Here is a 17,562-nt window from a genome sequence, read left to right as displayed (position 1 = left end):
AATAAACAAGTGACCAAACTGTGATGTGATTTGGTTAAGGTCAAACAGGCCAAATGCTGACCCAGAACTACACATGGTCAGACTATTAACTTATATTGCAGTTAGTCAGCCTAAATTCATTATGATTTTCTAATAATTTCCTAATAATTTAATTTTTGTATTAGTTGGAGATGTAGTGTCCTGCCGTCTCATTGCCCACACTCTTACAAGACATCAGTATTAACAGTACAACACCTTACATGTACAAAATGTTAAAGGAGTACAGTATTTGATCACATCCACCAATTTGGTAATACTGCACTTTTAATGATCATCATATAAGTAGTAGTGAGAGCTGAACTGTCTTTTATTTGAACCCAAAGTTGAAATAAATTAGAATTTTACCCCAAATATGTTGTCCATGCATTTGACTTTATGTCAACGGGAAATCTATCCAAAGGTGCCTGAAACTGTTCCTGTTTCTGGTGTCAAAGCCCAGTCAGGACACAACCCCACTGTCTGGAGCGATGTCCAAATTAGGGCATGTACGTCACGTACACAGGTAGACGTCTCACATGATCTAATAGGAGTTACGAGCCTCTGGTTCTCAGGCCACGCGCCCTCTCTACTTTCGATTTCTACTTCCTCATCTGAGGGCATGTTTTTGAAAGGACCTGCGAGGGATCATCAAAGTTCGCGTGCGCGATAAAAAAACAATGTATATAGGAAAGTAGTGTACAATCGCTTAGAGTAGACTACTTCGAGTATGTTGAAGCGGACAACAAATCTCCTGTTCAGTCAGACCTGCTGAAAACTCGTCTTCAAACAGGTAACACGTTTTTAAGTAGCTTAGATAAATCTGGTTAAATCGAGCAGAAAATCAAAGTTGTTGGCTGTCGGTTAGTGACTGCTGGTAGCTGTGAGTGTTAAAATGAGCATGTGATGGTATGTCAAGCTGTTGTGATTATGCTGCTGTTCGAGATGAGACACTCATTTAGTCCTTTCGTGAGATTTGTTTTCCTGTAGGCTGTTAAAACTATTTTCTTCTTCCTCCTGTAACTTCTTAATATGCTCTCTCTCGCTCTCTCTCTCACTCACACACACACACACACACCCATAGAACTACCAAAACTATGGGCCAAACCAGCTGCAACATGTAGACAAATTGGCTAAGGGCTAAAAAGAAATCACAAAAGCTCCTCCAGAATGCCACCCAGTATTATTAACACTGTTATCTGTGATCAAGTTCACTAAATCAAATTGTGGAAATAAATGAGGAAGGAACAGCTGGTGTTATGTACCACATACTATTTATTGTCAGGGAAACCAGATATCTGAGTGAATCTTTCTTGTATCTGGTTTTCAGCACACAAAATGGATTTCCAGAAGCAGCTATTAGCTGTAGGGAAGGCCCTGCGTAAGGACGAGGTAAAGGCTTTAGCATTTCTTTGCACTGACCTCCTGGGCCGAAACCCGAACTCAGTGGAGTCGACCAGTGACCTCTTCTCTCGTCTGTCGGATCAAGACCACCTCTCTGCTGAGAGACCACACCTGCTGACTGAGCTTCTCCTCATCATCCAACGTACCCGTCTGGTCCGTGACCTCCAGCTCAGTGACCAAGTATCTACAAACAGGAGCCTCATCTCTCCTTACAGGTGATCTGCCTATTTTTCACTGTTTTTAAGTAAATCATTAAGCATGATTTAGTTCACAGGAAAACCTTTGAAAATACATTGCTAAATGGTGACGCATAAATGTAATATACAGCATCAGAGCCAAGTCAGAATGGATCAGGTAGGCCTATGTATGGACTCTACAGAGTCCGGGAGGTGTCATTGAGAAAAAAAACTAATTTATGCACTCGAATTAGTAATTTGTGCTCTCGATTTAATAATTCATGGATTTATTAAAATGAGAGCACAAATTAGTAAATCAAGGGCATGAATTTTAAAATCAAGAGCCTGAATTACTAATTTGAGAGCATGAATTAATTTTTTTCCCTCCATAACGCCTCCTAGGCTCCTTACTACTTTAATAAGGGTTGGTAACATTTTGAGCTTGTGAAATGATGTGTAGAAGCAACTCATTTTGCATGAGAAACTCAAGTTTGTGAGTTAATAGAAAATATTTGTAGCTGTAGAAATTCATACTTGTAACTTTAATATGAGTGTGCATGTTCAACTTCACTGTGGGAACACTGAGCGCTGAGCTTCACACACAGTTTCCTGTTTTTAATCTGTACTCTGATGTACACAAAAGCAGTTCTTTTTCACCGTTTATGTAATGAACACAAATTTTGTAGTTACAACCTTATGTTACAAAGAAGCACCTAACGATTCTGCAGATTAATCTGCAGATGATTTCCTTGATGACTCAATTAATTGTTTGGTCTGTGCAATGTCTGAAAATAGTGAAAAATGCCTATCACAATTTCCCACAGTCAGAGGTGACATCTTCAAGTGTATGTTTATGTTTCAATTTTCTATTGTAAAAGACTATTAAAACCAGCAAATATTCAGATTTGAGAAGCTGGAACCACAGATTTTTTAAAAGACAACTAATTGTTGCAGATTCAATTCTGACGATCAGCTAATCGATTCATTGAAGTAGTGTTTTAGCTCTACATACGGTAGAAAAAGATCCCGATCAGAGGCACTCAGTGAGGTGTATAGATTTTTAACTGAAAAAGTAAAAAGAGCATTGGTATTGGATCAGTAATTGCCATCAACCAAAACCCTGTGTTTAGAAATCACAATCTGTATAAGGGGACAAAAGTGGTGTATCCTCATAGCTAAATGCATCGAGTGACATCAGAAGAATGACATACTAAAGTGACCAGCGAAGTAAAGCACCAGGTCTCACTGAATAGTTTTACTTACTTTTAATTATTTTTCTATAATTCCAGGAAGCTACTCTACAACCTGTCTGAGGAGATTACTGATGATGACTTGAGAGATGTGAAGTTCTTGTTAGTCACAAAGCTTCCACGTCGAAAACTGGAGAAAAATGTCGTGAGTGTCTATGTTTGAAACCCCATGTTTGAAGAGAAGTGTTAGATGGTGTTTAGACAGCCAAAGTCATTAACATACAAATTATAATTTAATTAACTTTAAATAATTTATGAAGTGAATTATATCTGATACACTTCAATTAGAATTCTGCTCCTGCTATAAAGTATGCATCATATTACCTTGTGGTAAAATTAAGTGTAAATTTGCTTAACTTTTCAGACTACACTGGAGGTCTTCCTGGCCATGGAGCACATGGACCTCATCAGCGACACTGATCTAAACTTACTGGAGAACATAATTCAGCAAGTCTGTCCCATGTTGAAAGAAAAGATCAACCAGTTTAAAACACGGCAGGGTAAGCCACAGAACATGATCTTTGCAAATGTTACTTGTAACGACAAATGTAGGAACGAGGACACAAAAGCAGCGAGACAGCAGGTTTAGTTTCAAAGAGTTTACTTCAGAATTTACCAGGACTGGTACAGAAAGCAGGCAGGAAGGGTGAAGCAGGAAGAGCAGGAGTGAAAACGTGCAGGCAGGGAGCGTTGAGGTAAAGACAGCAGCACGGGAAACAGCATTGACTTATATTAATTCCCTGCAGACTTACGCTCACCTTAACCATAGCCACTACATGCCTAACCCCAACCTTTACCCTTACCTTAACCTTAAACAAAGCCTGAACCCTGACATTTAATCATTTACACTGTGGTGGTGTTTTTCCCCCGAAAGGGTGCACACAAGCACACACACACACACGCACACACATAGAAGGAGGTGGGGAAGCAGGGACTGAGGCAGAGGGCGAAACAGATGAGGATGATGATGCTGTAAAAGTTCATCACTCTAGCTGCATATAATTAAGATTTCACTTTCACCTAATTTTAATATTTGCTGATTAAGCTATCTGTCTCGGTTTACTTGTGTCATTTTAAATTACAGTACGTCACACTGGCCCTATAACTCAAGAAACCGGTCGATCAAGGTCTCTCTCTTACCCTTTGGAACCAAACCAGGTACGTTCTTTGATATTTCTTGGAATCCCTCTGAATTGCAATGAAAGATTTCTATCATGATATTATCGTCACATCTCTGCAGTGTCACACTCTATGTTATTGACACTTTATTCTTTATGCACTGGCCATTTGCAGCAGTGTCTGTTTTCTTTGTGTTCTTTATCAGTTCTGTCAACCTTCAGATCGTGAGAGGACTCTCTCATGTGAAATACCAGGTAAACGGGGTTATAATAACAAGTCTGTATCTTAAGTGTATTTACATATAGAGAACTGGATGCCTGCTTGTATCTCCATCATTAGTAAATATGAGGGGTTTCAGTCGATTACACTGTGTATGCATTTTTGGAAAAATGTTGCTGCCTGAGATTTCTTAGAGGATATTTCAAGACGTTTTAAGATAATTCTGGATGATGATGTTATCGGATATCTTTATCTTAAATAGTATAAAATATAAATTAATCGTAATGCGCATTGCTTTTATGACAGCAATCATTCTGTAAGAGTGGGTGTGAATTTCTTTTTCAAATAACCAATATATTCATTGTAACTTAATTGTGAAGTCCCCCACCTTACCTTTCTTTTAATTATTACAACAAAACAAACAAACAAAAAAACTTAGGTGATGGGCATCCATTTAGATATCGTAATGTTTTCCTACTCTCAAACACGTCTAATAATAATGCTATAAAAATACTACATTGATTCATATGAAACACGCTCACTGCACTCACACTGAACATATGTTGTATTTTGAACCATTTTGTTGAGAATTATAATCCTAATCACCTTTTTCCTGTCTTCTCTGAAGAATTACGATCATTGGCCGAGGTGAGAATATGTCATTTAAACATAGTTAAATGACAAATAATAATAAAACATTTCTTTGTGTCTCTAATGGTCTTTCCCTTTGTGTCCCACACAGTGTACCATGAATTCTTCCAACACCTCTGTGGGTGAGTCTTGAGTTTGATTGGTTGTTTTACATTTAAAACCTGTTGAAGTGCAGTGCAGTGGATTCATTCTGAATCTTCTTGCGTCACTTTTCCTAGATTTTCCAAATGGGTTACATGGTGGAGATGAATGTCAGGCCCTGTCACTTGGACTGAGTGGTTTAAGCATTGAAACAAGCATCTGTACCTCCTCGAAAGGTCATTATAAGTATTTTCTGTATTAAGCTATTGGTGAAATGATATGTCAGTCCTTTTAATTATTCATTACTGGGTGGCATTATTCATTATATATGTTTTGTCTCTTCACTTTTGCCTTAATTTATTGCCCTTCCACCCTGCGATCGTCTGTCCCGTAGTGAGTAGTGATGCAATGAAACTGTCGCCGTCTCAAGAAATCGAGACCTCCTCTGAAAAGCAGACGTCTCAGACTACAAACACAGACACTGAGGTGTGTGATTTACTATTTCTTACTAATTGTGTACATATGCTTAAGTAAGTAGTAATGTGGCCCTGCATGTGCTGACTAAAGCTATTGTTTGAATGTGTAACTTATGGCAGAAAAAAAAGGTACATTATTGTATTACAAGCGCAAGTATGACTGAATCCTGCTTGACTTTAAACATTTAATCTGATAACTGATTTATCTCTGTAGGTCTTGGGAACATACCCCATGACTGCAGCAAAGAGAGGTATCTGCTTGATAGTAAACAACTGCGACTTCACTAATTCCAAACAAGGCCTCCAGGAGCGGAAGGGGACCATGGTTGATGAAGGTAAGCTTATGTTTAATTAATTTTGGAAATCTCAAATGAAAACTGGTGCGTGTTTTCCATCCCTGCTCTGTCTGTATCTGGGCAGATTGTATTGTATAATGTATTTACATTTATCTGTGTGCCTTCCAGACTGTCTGCACAAAGTGTTTAAGTGGCTTGGCTTTGAGATAGCGATAGAGAGGAACTGTAAGAGGGAGAAGATGCTGTCGGTGTTGCGGGAGCTCGGCAGCAGAGACCACAGTCAGATGGACTGCCTGGTATGCTGCGTTCTCAGCCACGGCCAGGAGGGAAGCGTGTTTGGTGTGGACGGCCACACCGTCCAGCTTAAGGAGCTGACGGAACCTGTCAATGGATTAAATTGCTCCTCTTTGGCAGAAAAGCCCAAGCTGTTTTTCATCCAGGCCTGCCAGGGCACCAGCGAGCAGAAGGCTGTCTACATCGAGACTGATGGCCATGAACGCAGTGACGTTTGCAGCGATGCTATTAAAGCTAAAGACTCCATCCCATCTGATGCAGATTTCCTGATGGGAATGTCAACCATTCCTTCTTTCGTCTCTTTCAGAGAGAGGAAAAATGGCACATGGTTTATTCAGTCATTGTGCCAAAACCTTGTTGAGATGGTGCCCAGGTTAGTGAAACTAAATATCAGTCAGAATATTGACTATATTTAAGTACAATTTTGAGGTACTGAGTATTAGTTAAGTATTTCCATTTCATGCTACTTTATACTTACACTCCACTCAATTTCGGAGGGCAGTATTTTACTTTTTACTTTACTTCAATTGACAGCCATAGTAACTAGTTACTTCTCAGATTTTACATACAAAACATATGATTAGTTTATAAAATATGATGCATTTTTATAGATTTAACCCAATAATCCAATAATATAATAATATACACTGATGCATAATGAGTACATTTACTTTTGATACTTCCAGTACATTTTGTTGCTAATACTTCCATATACTTGAATTCAATTTTGAATGCAGGACCTTTACTTGTAATGGAGTATTTTTAGTATTATTGCTACTTTTACTTAAGTAAATGATTTGAGTACTTCTTCCACCTCTAATTTTAGGTATTGCTGTGATATGTGATAGTTTGAAATTGGAGAATAACTAATTATAAGCAGCTTTTGTTGTTTTTTTAGTTCACTACTTACCATATCTTTTGTTTTTCCCAGCGGTTGTGATCTTGTCTCTATCCTGACAAAAGTGAATGCAGATGTTAGCCAGAAGACTGATTCCACCGGTGTAAAAAAGCAGATGCCTCAACCGGCCTTCTCACTCAGGAAGAAAGTGGTCTTTCCGATACCCGAAGCCCCTCCTCCCAGCCTGTCACGCTGACGACAGTAATCTGCTGCCTGTGTGATCGACTCACACATCAGATGATCCCTGAGACACAAGTGTTTTTGTCTTCTATTCACTGTTTACAATTTTAAGTCTGTTGAGTAGAGTTTTTAACTATATTTTCATAACAACAACTGTACCAGCTCCATTTACTGGTGAAGACCATGAGATGTGGTTAAAAGCTCAGAAAACACTTGTACGTGGACCATCAGTTGAGATGATTTTGTCTAAAAAAATTATTCTTTCTGTTTTATTTTACATGTACTTTTAGACATGGATATTGGGCAGATGCTGTTAGCCCAATATTCCTGGTACGACTGCCATACATTCTCCCAAATGTAATATGGCTGTATACATACAGTTGTCACACATCAGAAATCCATGAAATATTTGAATCACTTCTAGCACAGCAATTTTCCCTAAATGAAACGTTTTGAATGAAATGAAAATGTTTTTATATTTTTGTGAAATTATTTTGTAATTTGGACCTCTATTTATTCTGTTTGTTTATATGCATGTCTGCATGTAACCTCACCCTTTATTCCAGTGCAACTTATAATATAACTTACCTTAATAACTTTCCGTAATACCACAAATTTGCATCAAAGTTCAAAATGTGTATCTACCAAATTGTGCTGAAAAAATTAGTTGATTAACTGAGTAGTCAATCAGCAGAAAATTACTCTCCAGCAATCAAATAAAAATGCCAAATATTTGCTGTTTTCAGCCTCTCAAATGTGAAGCTTTCCTGCTGTTCTTTGTTTTATGTCACTGTAAATTCAATAGGCCTTTTTCACAGAGGACATTTTGACATGTAACAGTAGGAAAAGCACAGCTGTAAATAATAAAATTTATGATGACTGAATTCCATTTAGCTGTATTGTGCACGCCGGCTCACTGTCACACATAGTTTTTCTGGGACACTTGAATAAAACAGAGCCATTTTTAATATTATTAGTAAAACCTGTGCTTTTCCTGCTATGATAAGTCAAAATATCTGCTGTGAAAAAGACTTATATCTTTGGGTTTTGGACTGCTGATTGAATAAAACAAGCAATCTGATGGTGTCACCTTGAACTCTGAGAACTTTTGATGGGCATTTTTACAATTTTCTAACATTTTATACACAAAATGATTTATTTTTACTGTATTTTTTAAAAATAGAACACAAGATATTAACCCAAAGAGTACACACAGAAAACAAGCTCCCTCCCTATTTCCTCACGAGGTAAGGGCTGCATGGTGCCTACAGTATATGTATATACAAACATACACCTGACACATACACAGAGGTGTACATATATACATACACACATTTCATAAAAGGTGTATACTCAACAAAAGTTAAACTAACGCAACTTTAAACCAAATTTTAACATTTCCTTTTATCTATGTTTTCTGGCTGCCCCTTGTTGTGAATAAATTAAATCCAACCATGAAAGTAACCAGTATCTTTGAGATTACATATGTTCAAAGAGTTTCCCCTCGGGTATCAATAAAGTATTTCTGATTCTGATTCTGATGAGTAGGGTTCATCCTGTGAACAGCTGTTTTATTGCTACTGTCAGACCTGTAAGATAAACTCTTTGTTGTTACTGTGATAACTTAAGCAAGAAAGTTATTTAGATGTAGGACAGTTGCAACCCTACTATTCAAGTTATTGTAAAGCATCAGCAGGAAGCTGCTTTACTACTGCTGTGTTTTAGCAAATGTTACTAAATACCTCTAAACATTTAAATAAGTACGTGAACAAGTGTTTTTGGAGTGAATTTACTTTAATTTAGTACCATAAAGCCCTGAACAGTTGTAACTATGAGGCAGACACTTGGGCACCATCACCAGCAGGTGGCGGTAAACAGTTCAGCTGCACAAACTGGCGTCAGTTGACCCGCTGGTGACCCGGATGTTGATATGATGGTAAATTCGGTAATTTCCCCGGTCAGGCTTCAATGAAGAGTTGTTAGCATTTTTAGGCCACTTCATATTCTTCATGATAACATAACTAGATGCCGAGAAACATATCTCAAAGTGGTGTCTGAGATTTTCTATTTACCCGCAATAGAGTATTTAATCAGCCTGCAAACGGCAGCAAATTGTAAACATGTCTCAAGAGGGATATCAGTCACCAGCAATCAAAACCACCGCCGACACAAGGTTAGCTTTATTATTAATTTAAACTTGTTTAACGTTTGCTAACCATTAACGGTAACATGTTGAGAGTATTTAACAGGTGCTGGTAATCCTGTAGCTTAAGTGTTGAAATATATCAAGGTTAACTAACCTAGGCAACGCTATGATAAAATCAACGCTGTAAAGTTTCTCAAGTAACGTTACAGTTAAATATTCCCAATGAAGCTCAACGTGAATTTCAGAGAACTGAAACCGTAGAAAATGCTATAATTAGTTGGCTATTGTTTTGAGAAGAAGTGTTATATTTTGACAGTTCTTGTGGTTTTAACAATGTAGCTAAAAGTTAGTTAGCTTAACTGTTGGTACATTTTGTTGAACTGGATAATAATGCTATTCTGTTTTATCAGCTTTATGAAGTTTTGTTGGTAATATTTGACCCTCGGACGTTATCCTGCAGATCCTCTGTTAGCATCAGAGAAATTTTACTTTTAATTGAATGACAAGCGCTAACAGCGTTGACGTCAGAGAGCTAACCTGCCGTTACCCTGATTAGTTTAGCTGGCTAACATACAGTATTTTAGGTTTGATGGATAAAACTCCTTGTCCATTTGTGTCTCAAAAGTTACAGGTAATTCTCGAGTTAAATGTGCAGAATAATTAGCTAAATCACCCCCATGTCTTGTTTATGTCAAATCCGTGTTAAGCAGAATAGCAAATGGCATAACGTTATAGCGGTTAGCTATGATATGTCAGCTAGCTAACGTTACAGGCACAAGTTGTCACTCTGGCTGAGAGAGACTGCACCTGCTGCAGAAAAATGTCTTGGACTGATATCAAAGAAGAACTATATGTGATGATTTAAAATACACAATTGTGTTGTTTGGTGTTGGAACCCATGATTACTATTATATCTCATACATTGTCAACCAGCTTCTCATTTTTGGAAACTACCATATTGTTCCCAGAAAACTGTAATCTCAACCCTAAAACCGCACTTGTACAGTGTATTTAATGACAATTCTATTGTCTTTGCGGATAACCTAAATTGCAAGGCCATAAAATCTGTATATAGATGTGAAAAACAGTCTTTCATATACAGTAAGTTCAGCCCTCGGGCATCATATCATAATTTGTTTTGTACTTTCTTCTCCCTCTTTCTCTAATATTTAATTGCTCTGATGTCTGAATTGGATAGATTATATCCCCTTTCTTTGTATGTTTGTTGTTAATTCCCCTCTGTCAATTTTTTTTTCTTTTAAAAAAAAAAACATTGGCTGAGAGCAACTGGTTGTACTGTGAGTGTGAGCAGGGGGTTTCTGAAAAATAGAGCTTTACTTTCAGCGACACTTTCCTAGATAGTAAATACTCATTTTAGGCCCGGTCCCATTGTCCACCATGCAGCAACCTCACACAGACCTCAATCAGCTTTATGGTGTGTGCACAGTGAACAGGCTCACATTTCATGTGCAGTTTAATAAAAATGAATGAGTGGTTGCACATTTTCTGATTGTAATACTATCCTGTATATCAGAAACATCTGATCATGTCAGATGAACATTTAAATCAACACGATTATGCTTCACAGACCAACGAAGGAGACACAATGCTTCCTGCTACAAAACGTACCTGTAAACTTGTTCTTGCCAGCTCCTTCAATGTTTTGTTTTTTTAATGCTTATACAGTACATGTCATCCCTGTTTTTAACATTAGGGCACTATAAATTGTGAAAATTTCTCAAAAGTCTGCAGTATTACAGACAGCATTTGTCAGTTTCACAGCCTTAAGCCCTTGCAAAACGCTTGCCAAGTCTGTGAAAAAACTGAATATTGAGACTGGACTTTAGTAAGTCAGAATGGAAGATGTGCAGCCTAGATGTCTTACATTGTGACCAGTAAAATAGAAAGCTCTATACAGTATAGTGCAGCCCAGTACATCAGTCCTGCAATAAATATTACCTCTGTGAATCATGATTTAAAATTTTTGTTGAGGCTTTCATAAAGAAATTGGTTCAACTCTGGTAGTGTTTGGTCAGGTTGTATTGGACTGTATTATATTAAAAGATGTTTGTAAAGTTACATCTACCTCTATTTACACAAAGATGGGTTACATTGATTTATTATATAGCATTACATACAAGAGATACAAGAGATCTCTGTTAGTATATTTACAATAAACAGAGACTTTTCTTGGGTATTGTGACAGTTTCATTAGGTGGTGATGTCACAGGTGATCAATGGCTCTGACTCCGATGCTGTTGAGGCATCATGTTTGCAGGCGGTAGTTTTTGTCAGTGAGCCTTAATAGGAAGCAACTTAATGAAGCCACCACTATCTTTGGATTTATCATCAAGGATCTATAAACACTAAGGCCACAACCATAACTCTAATAACTTAAAAATTCCACTATAAAAAGCTGAAAGAATCGTGCTGCTGGTTCATAAGTTTATGTGCTAATAAGCTACCAAAAAGAAAAAAAAATGTTATTTGGCATCTGAATACTAAATGGTGACTTATCAGTTTTATTCTGCAGTAATTTTTCTCTGCTGTAAATTGGTTCTACCGTTTGCATGAATTATTTCTGGTCTGAAACTGTCCTGATTTGCACCTCGGATGTATACTGCAGCCATATAATGGCAAGAGCCCAGTGGTCATGGTCCTGGTTAACTGTTTGTGTTTGCTTGTTTTAATACATGCAGCTTGAATACACATGAATCGCAGAGGACCAACCCCGGGAAGACACCTATACAAATCCTGCATGAATATGGCACCAAAAGTGGCAACCTTCCTGTATATGTGATGGAGAAGGCGGAAGGAGAGGCTCACCAACCCAGTTTTGTCTTCAGCGTGAAGATCGGAGATGTTAGCTGTATAGGTAAGTTACAGTCCCACCCCTGCTGTTGATAGCCGAGTGTCACTGGATCAGGTTTTTTTATTTGAGTTGAAAAACGTACGCTGATATTTTAGAAAGAGCACTTCAGCCTGCAACGTATTATTTGTCACTTCTGCTTTGTTGTCAGTTGTGTCTGTTGCTGCAGTATACTCTTAAATATATCCTCTATATGCCTTGTTTTTTTAACCAAGGTATCTCACTTCAGGGATAGAACAGTGCAGGTCCAGAGAAGAGGATGAGAAGCATTTGCAAAGCTGTCAGTGTTGAGGTGATGAGAAATACTCCAGTCTCTACATTTGACATCTTCTAACATCTAACATCAGGCTTAACATTTACTTTCTGAAATACAAAACACCTTGTGGGCTTCCAGAGTTTAAAACAAAATTTTGTCTTACAGGCATATTTATTTTCTAGCCATTATGGGTGGCTAAATGACTTGAAGTTATGGTGCTTTTTTTTTCATCTGACTGTAAAATAATTTTGGTAACATGTTACATTACTTAATAATAGTGTTGTGTGCGTGATTGTATTTTGTTTCAGGTCAAGGTTCCAGTAAAAAGGCTGCTAAACACCAGGCTGCAGAGGCTGCCCTGAATATCCTGCAGATAGATGCTGGAACAGTGTGAGTAGAGCTGACATTATTATTAATAATTATTATTAATATTATTATTATTATTATTGAAACACAATTAATTGGCAACAATTATTGTAATCAAATCATTATGTCATTTTTTTAAAGCAAAAATGCCAAAAATGTGCTTCTTACAGGTTCTCAAATGTGGATATTTGTCTTCTATGATAGTAAACTGAATTTATTTGGCTTTTGGTTGGATAAAACTAACAATTTGAATACATCAGCCTGGGCTTTGGTAAATTATAAAGGCCATTTTTCACTATTTTCTAATATAATTAATTGAGGAAATAATCGGCAGATTAGTTGATAATGAAAATAGTCATTCACTGCAGCTGCAAGTTGAGTTTGCCAAAATCTGGTATTACTTTTTTTTCTTCTTCTTTTTTTTTTTTTTTTTTTAAGCAATGCAGCGTTGCAATATATACTGCTGTACTGACAGCCTGTAGTGAGAGTTGATCTGTTGCAGCTGTGGTAACTGCTTTGATGTAATTCCCAACAGGAACCTTCCTGTGAAGTCTGAGAGTAACGGTGTTGCAGCAGAAACAAACAACCATCCCAACTCAGTGGGGATACTGCAGGTGTGTAAATCATGGCTGCGCTGTTTTTGTTTTTGTTTTGCTGTGTGTGTACAGATGTCTTGTCTGTGATTGTATATGAGTAAGTTTCTGTGTATATCTATTTAAAGATTTTAACTTTTTTCATTTTTTTTCAACTACTTTATTTTCAAATAGGGAAAGCTTGTTAAATGTTTTACTTCCAGAGATTAAAAATCGTGTCCACTTGCTATGCTGGAAAGTGGCATGCAGCAATAGCAATATGTCCTGTATTATATGCAGAATAAGTATTCTGAAATAAACTCTGTTTTCTCTGTCCTCATTATTTTCTCTTGCTTGGCCTTTCATTTCAGGAGTTAGCATTGCAGAGAGGATGGCGTCTTCCTGAATACACAGTTTTAATGGAGGCTGGTCCGCCACACAAGAGAGAATTCACTGTCACTTGTCGAATGGAGTCCCTGTCAGAGAAGGGTACGGGCGGTGTTTTTTAAGCCATTCGTGTAAAATCTTTTAGTGACTGCAGTTTTGTGTTCATTCTGTTCTTAATCTCTGTCTTGTGTTTTGACAGGTGTAGGAAACTCAAAAAAGGCAGCAAAAAAGGCAGCTGCAGAGAAAATGGTGGCAAAGCTTCAAAGTCTGTCAGGTTGTTCTGAAATCACATGGGTATGTCAAATATTTCTCGCCTTTGTGACGTGACCACTGAAGGCAGCTGCAACATTTCTTAGTTAAACGTCTTTTGAGTTACATTACATTTTTTTTTTAAATTTTCAGACTCCTAAACCAAGTGTTCGATTTGAGAACTTAAGGAACTCATCAGCGGAGAAGATCTCTTTACTGAGAAGAAACCCGCTGAGTATTCCCAACACAGATTACATTCAGATGATGTTGGAGCTGTCCAAGGAGCAGGGCTTTGAGGTCACATACTTCGACATTGGTAAGAAAACACACACTTGCTAAGATACAGGGTGTTTTCCATTCAGCTAATGTGGCTCCTCATTTGCGTCACTTTAAAAGGAAAAAGCCTGATGCCTTATGACTGCGCCTCCAATACTGATTATAGATCTATTGCAGTGTGATTTAAAAAAAACACCAGCAGACAATTAAAATTTGTTTATTACTGAAAAAACTAAATGGACACGAGGAAATAATAAAACCAGCCATAAATGCTCTGAATAATATCTATAATTCATAGTAAGTCTGTCCTTTTATTATTATTATTTAGTATTATAGGACTAATGATAATCACAGCTGTGGAGAACAAATATTCAGATAGGCTTTCTCATTTTTCCGAAATGACCCAAGATGCACTTGGGACAAAGCAAAGAAGAGACACAGTTGCTTGTTGTAGTTTGTTTTTATGATTTACTGCAGACTAACAATGAAAACTACTATACAGAGAGATAATTGTTGAATATAAATATATTTAATGGGTTTTGTAGAAAAAATTTTGATCATAAGTAGTATAGTACCCAAAGAGAACACTGCATTATTCATTTTTGCTGGTTGTGTCATTTTGTGAAGTGTGTGGCTGTATTTTGCAGACGAGCTGACGGTGAACGGCCAGTACCAGTGCCTGGCAGAGCTGTCCACCTCCCCGGTCACCGTGTGCCACGGCACAGGCATTTCCTGTAGCAACGCACACAACGATGCAGCACACAGCGCCCTCCAGTACATCAAGATCATGGCCTCCATCAAGTAAAACCACCACAGGCAACATTTGCTTCACCTATATTGTCACACATGTAAGCTGATGTCCAGTCATGATGAGGCTATAGATTTTTCTTCCCACAAGTCTTCCTGCCCATGGGCGATATGCGGTCAAGGTATATTTTTATAATTACGTAGCTCACAAAGCAGATCATGCTCCACAGTAACACAAGGTATATTGACTTTAATCAGGCAACTTTGGAGCAGTATTTGTGAGGAGACAAACTTTTACTTGAGATATCCAGCATATAAGCAAATATACATGTAATATGACCTTTTACATGCATAGTTTGAGCTGTCAGTGCTTTATTTGTCCACAATTTTTTCAGCGTTACTTTAGTGGAAATTCTTTGCCTCTTTTTTTAGTCGGGATGTTTTTAGGTTCCAGTTGATTTAATTTAATTTTATATTCCACATTTTTCCCTGCAGCAATATATTGAGCTGTATATTGTTGACAGCCAATAGAAGATCTTAAACTTTTAATTTACTTCAGAGATACTTGCCTTTCTTTTGAACTTTAATGAACAGAAGTCACCTGAAAATGAGAAGTGAATTGACAAAGAGAGATTATTTAAACTTTTTTTTTTCCTACTTCCACCCTTCCATCTGTCAGTATGCAATCTACAGTACAACCCCTGCTATCTCTATCTGGTTGACTCTGTCTGTCTGCTTTTTGCAGTGTGCCTCATAGTACCATTGTGATATATTTAATAGATTTACTGACTGGTGTCCTCTGCTGTATAAACTGACCTCCGGTGAAGAACAACAACAACATATGTATGAATCCAGAAAATAAACCCAAACATTAAATGTTAATGAGTGTTGGTTTCTGTCAGTGGTTCTACTATAGATAATATTGAGAGAACAGATTTGTGTGGTGCCTTCAGGAGCTGTTGCAGTGTTATTGAATAAAACATTTCTCGTGGGAGCTGACCACTTGACAGCCATCAATTTATGAGGCTGCTTGTCCTGCTGTATTAGTAAAAAGGCAATTACATCAGGGCCTGTGCACTGGTTCATTCTCTCTTGATTTTTGTAGTTTAGCTAAGAGACAAGAAAGCAAATGTCAATTGTACAAAAGGATGTTAAAAATATTTTCAAAGAAAATCTGTACTTTATTGATTTTAATTATTTATAGAGCCAAATCATTGGTTTTGTGATTTTGGAAAGGTTTTTACAATGAAGTCTCAGAATTTAGCACTGAAAAATTTGAGGAAAATATCTTATTTGAGATTTTTCTGAACCATATTGTGATTGTGATTTTAAATCAGGATCATTTCCTATAAATTAACTACAGGCCTGTAATTGTGGTCTTCATTTTATTCAACAAGATACGTTTGTACTGAGCACAATCATACATTGTTCTTGTTTCTACACAAATAGAATCAGATAAAATAATTCATCATGTAATAATGATTGAATGAGTCAGAGAAAAGTAAGTAAACTTGCCTAGGTTTGAATAGAAAAGTTGACCAATTTAGCCCACATTTATTAAGAGATTTACAAATAATCATGACATTCAAAAGTGGCGTTACATTAAATGATAACAGCCACATAGTTGGCCCTTTTGTGGTAACAATGACAAACTTCTGGTAAGTCGTGTCTGACAATGACATCTTACTGAAAACCTATTAACCTATCAACCTAATGATGTTGACTCTGTAGCTGCTTCAGATAACATTAAAGCTACAATAACTGATTTTTATTTGGTCACTTGGAGGCAACGGAAAGGTATTTTTATATAACCTTTTAAGTTGATGTGTTGAACTCGTTAGCAAACAGTTGCTTTTTTTACATCTCCAGCAGTTATGGAGCAACATTATCATTCATTCAGAGTCATGTTTCGTTCTCGTGTTTGGCCCACCATTGAGTCTGGTTCTGCTTGAGGTTTCTGCCTGTTTTAAAAGGAAGCTTTTTTCTTGGCACAGTCGCCAAGTGCTTGCTCATGGTGGGATTTGATTTTTTGGGTCTCTGTAAATAATATTATAAAGAGTATGCTATAGACCTGCTCTATAGGAAAAGTGCAATGAGATAACTTCTGTTATGAATTGGCACTATATAAATAAAATTTAATTGAATTGTCTGTTTTGAGTTTTCAAACACCTTTCTCAATGAGTTGCGTGCTTTACGTCTGTGAGGGTGCACAGATGCCCCGTGGGGTGCGCGCTCACTCCACCAAGGCAGGGGCATCTGGCTGCATCTTGGGCTCTTTTTTAAAGGTGTTTCGGTGGAGGACGGAAGTCTCTCAGTCTGTGCTCTTAGCAGGAAAGTGATGACATCACCATTACAGCTATGGATCTTTTCAGTCTATCTGCATGGACGTCTCTGGGCATGATGCTACATCCCTACGCTGATGCGTTATACCAAGTGTACCAACCAAAAGGGAACATTGGCATAACCCCCAGATTTAAAATGAGCACAGAGACTTTCTCCCTTCAGCAGATGAATTTAAAAACAGTCCTCTAGTGTTAAAATCTGCACATACATCATTCTGCACAGTGAAGGCAAAACATCCAATAGAAGAAACGATAAGCAAAACACATTTTTGAGTGGAGGGGGACTTTAATCA

The 17,562-nt window shown here is 37.4% G+C and overlaps 2 protein-coding genes across 2 annotated transcripts; both read left to right on the top strand.

Annotated features, from left to right (window-relative positions):
• Positions 1-585: 585 nt before the first annotated feature.
• Positions 586-8,594, top strand: casp10 (caspase 10, apoptosis-related cysteine peptidase). Its single transcript, XM_044217698.1, has 13 exons — positions 586-808; positions 1,346-1,634; positions 2,885-2,990; positions 3,210-3,345; positions 3,930-4,003; positions 4,170-4,218; positions 4,812-4,831; positions 4,926-4,956; positions 5,053-5,151; positions 5,310-5,401; positions 5,606-5,726; positions 5,856-6,354; positions 6,913-8,594. The coding sequence occupies exons 2-13, from the start codon at positions 1,354-1,356 to the stop codon at positions 7,073-7,075; spliced, it is 1,671 nt and encodes a 556-aa protein (XP_044073633.1). The 5' UTR covers positions 586-808; positions 1,346-1,353; the 3' UTR covers positions 7,076-8,594.
• A 379-nt stretch (positions 8,595-8,973) lies between these two features.
• Positions 8,974-15,809, top strand: prkra (protein kinase, interferon-inducible double stranded RNA dependent activator). The gene is made up of 8 exons (XM_044215989.1): positions 8,974-9,232; positions 11,905-12,080; positions 12,639-12,720; positions 13,232-13,310; positions 13,640-13,757; positions 13,855-13,949; positions 14,058-14,220; positions 14,828-15,809. The coding sequence occupies exons 1-8, from the start codon at positions 9,180-9,182 to the stop codon at positions 14,983-14,985; spliced, it is 924 nt and encodes a 307-aa protein (XP_044071924.1). The 5' UTR covers positions 8,974-9,179; the 3' UTR covers positions 14,986-15,809.
• The last annotated feature ends 1,753 nt before the right edge of the window (positions 15,810-17,562 follow it).

The sequence above is a fragment of the Siniperca chuatsi genome, linkage group LG12 (genome assembly GCF_020085105.1).
Source record: "Siniperca chuatsi isolate FFG_IHB_CAS linkage group LG12, ASM2008510v1, whole genome shotgun sequence".
In the NCBI taxonomy this organism is placed as follows: domain Eukaryota; kingdom Metazoa; phylum Chordata; class Actinopteri; order Centrarchiformes; family Sinipercidae; genus Siniperca; species Siniperca chuatsi.
Note: the sequence above shows the minus strand (reverse complement) of the source record. Positions and strands in the feature narration are given on the sequence as shown.

What these genes read in the sequence shown, in the direction of transcription:
- casp10 (XM_044217698.1), top strand. Translation starts at nt 1,354, where the DNA reads ATGGATTTCCAGAAGCAGCTATTAGCTGTAGGGAAGGCCCTGCGTAAG. An exon ending in AGCCTCATCTCTCCTTACAG is followed by an intron (nt 1,635 to 2,884) that starts GTGATCTGCCTA and finishes CTATAATTCCAG; the next exon opens with GAAGCTACTCTACAACCTGT. An exon ending in CATCTGTACCTCCTCGAAAG is followed by an intron (nt 5,152 to 5,309) that starts GTCATTATAAGT and finishes TCTGTCCCGTAG; the next exon opens with TGAGTAGTGATGCAATGAAA.
- prkra (XM_044215989.1), top strand. Translation starts at nt 9,180, where the DNA reads ATGTCTCAAGAGGGATATCAGTCACCAGCAATCAAAACCACCGCCGAC. An exon ending in GTTGTTCTGAAATCACATGG is followed by an intron (nt 13,950 to 14,057) that starts GTATGTCAAATA and finishes TTAAATTTTCAG; the next exon opens with ACTCCTAAACCAAGTGTTCG. An exon ending in GGTCACATACTTCGACATTG is followed by an intron (nt 14,221 to 14,827) that starts GTAAGAAAACAC and finishes TGTATTTTGCAG; the next exon opens with ACGAGCTGACGGTGAACGGC.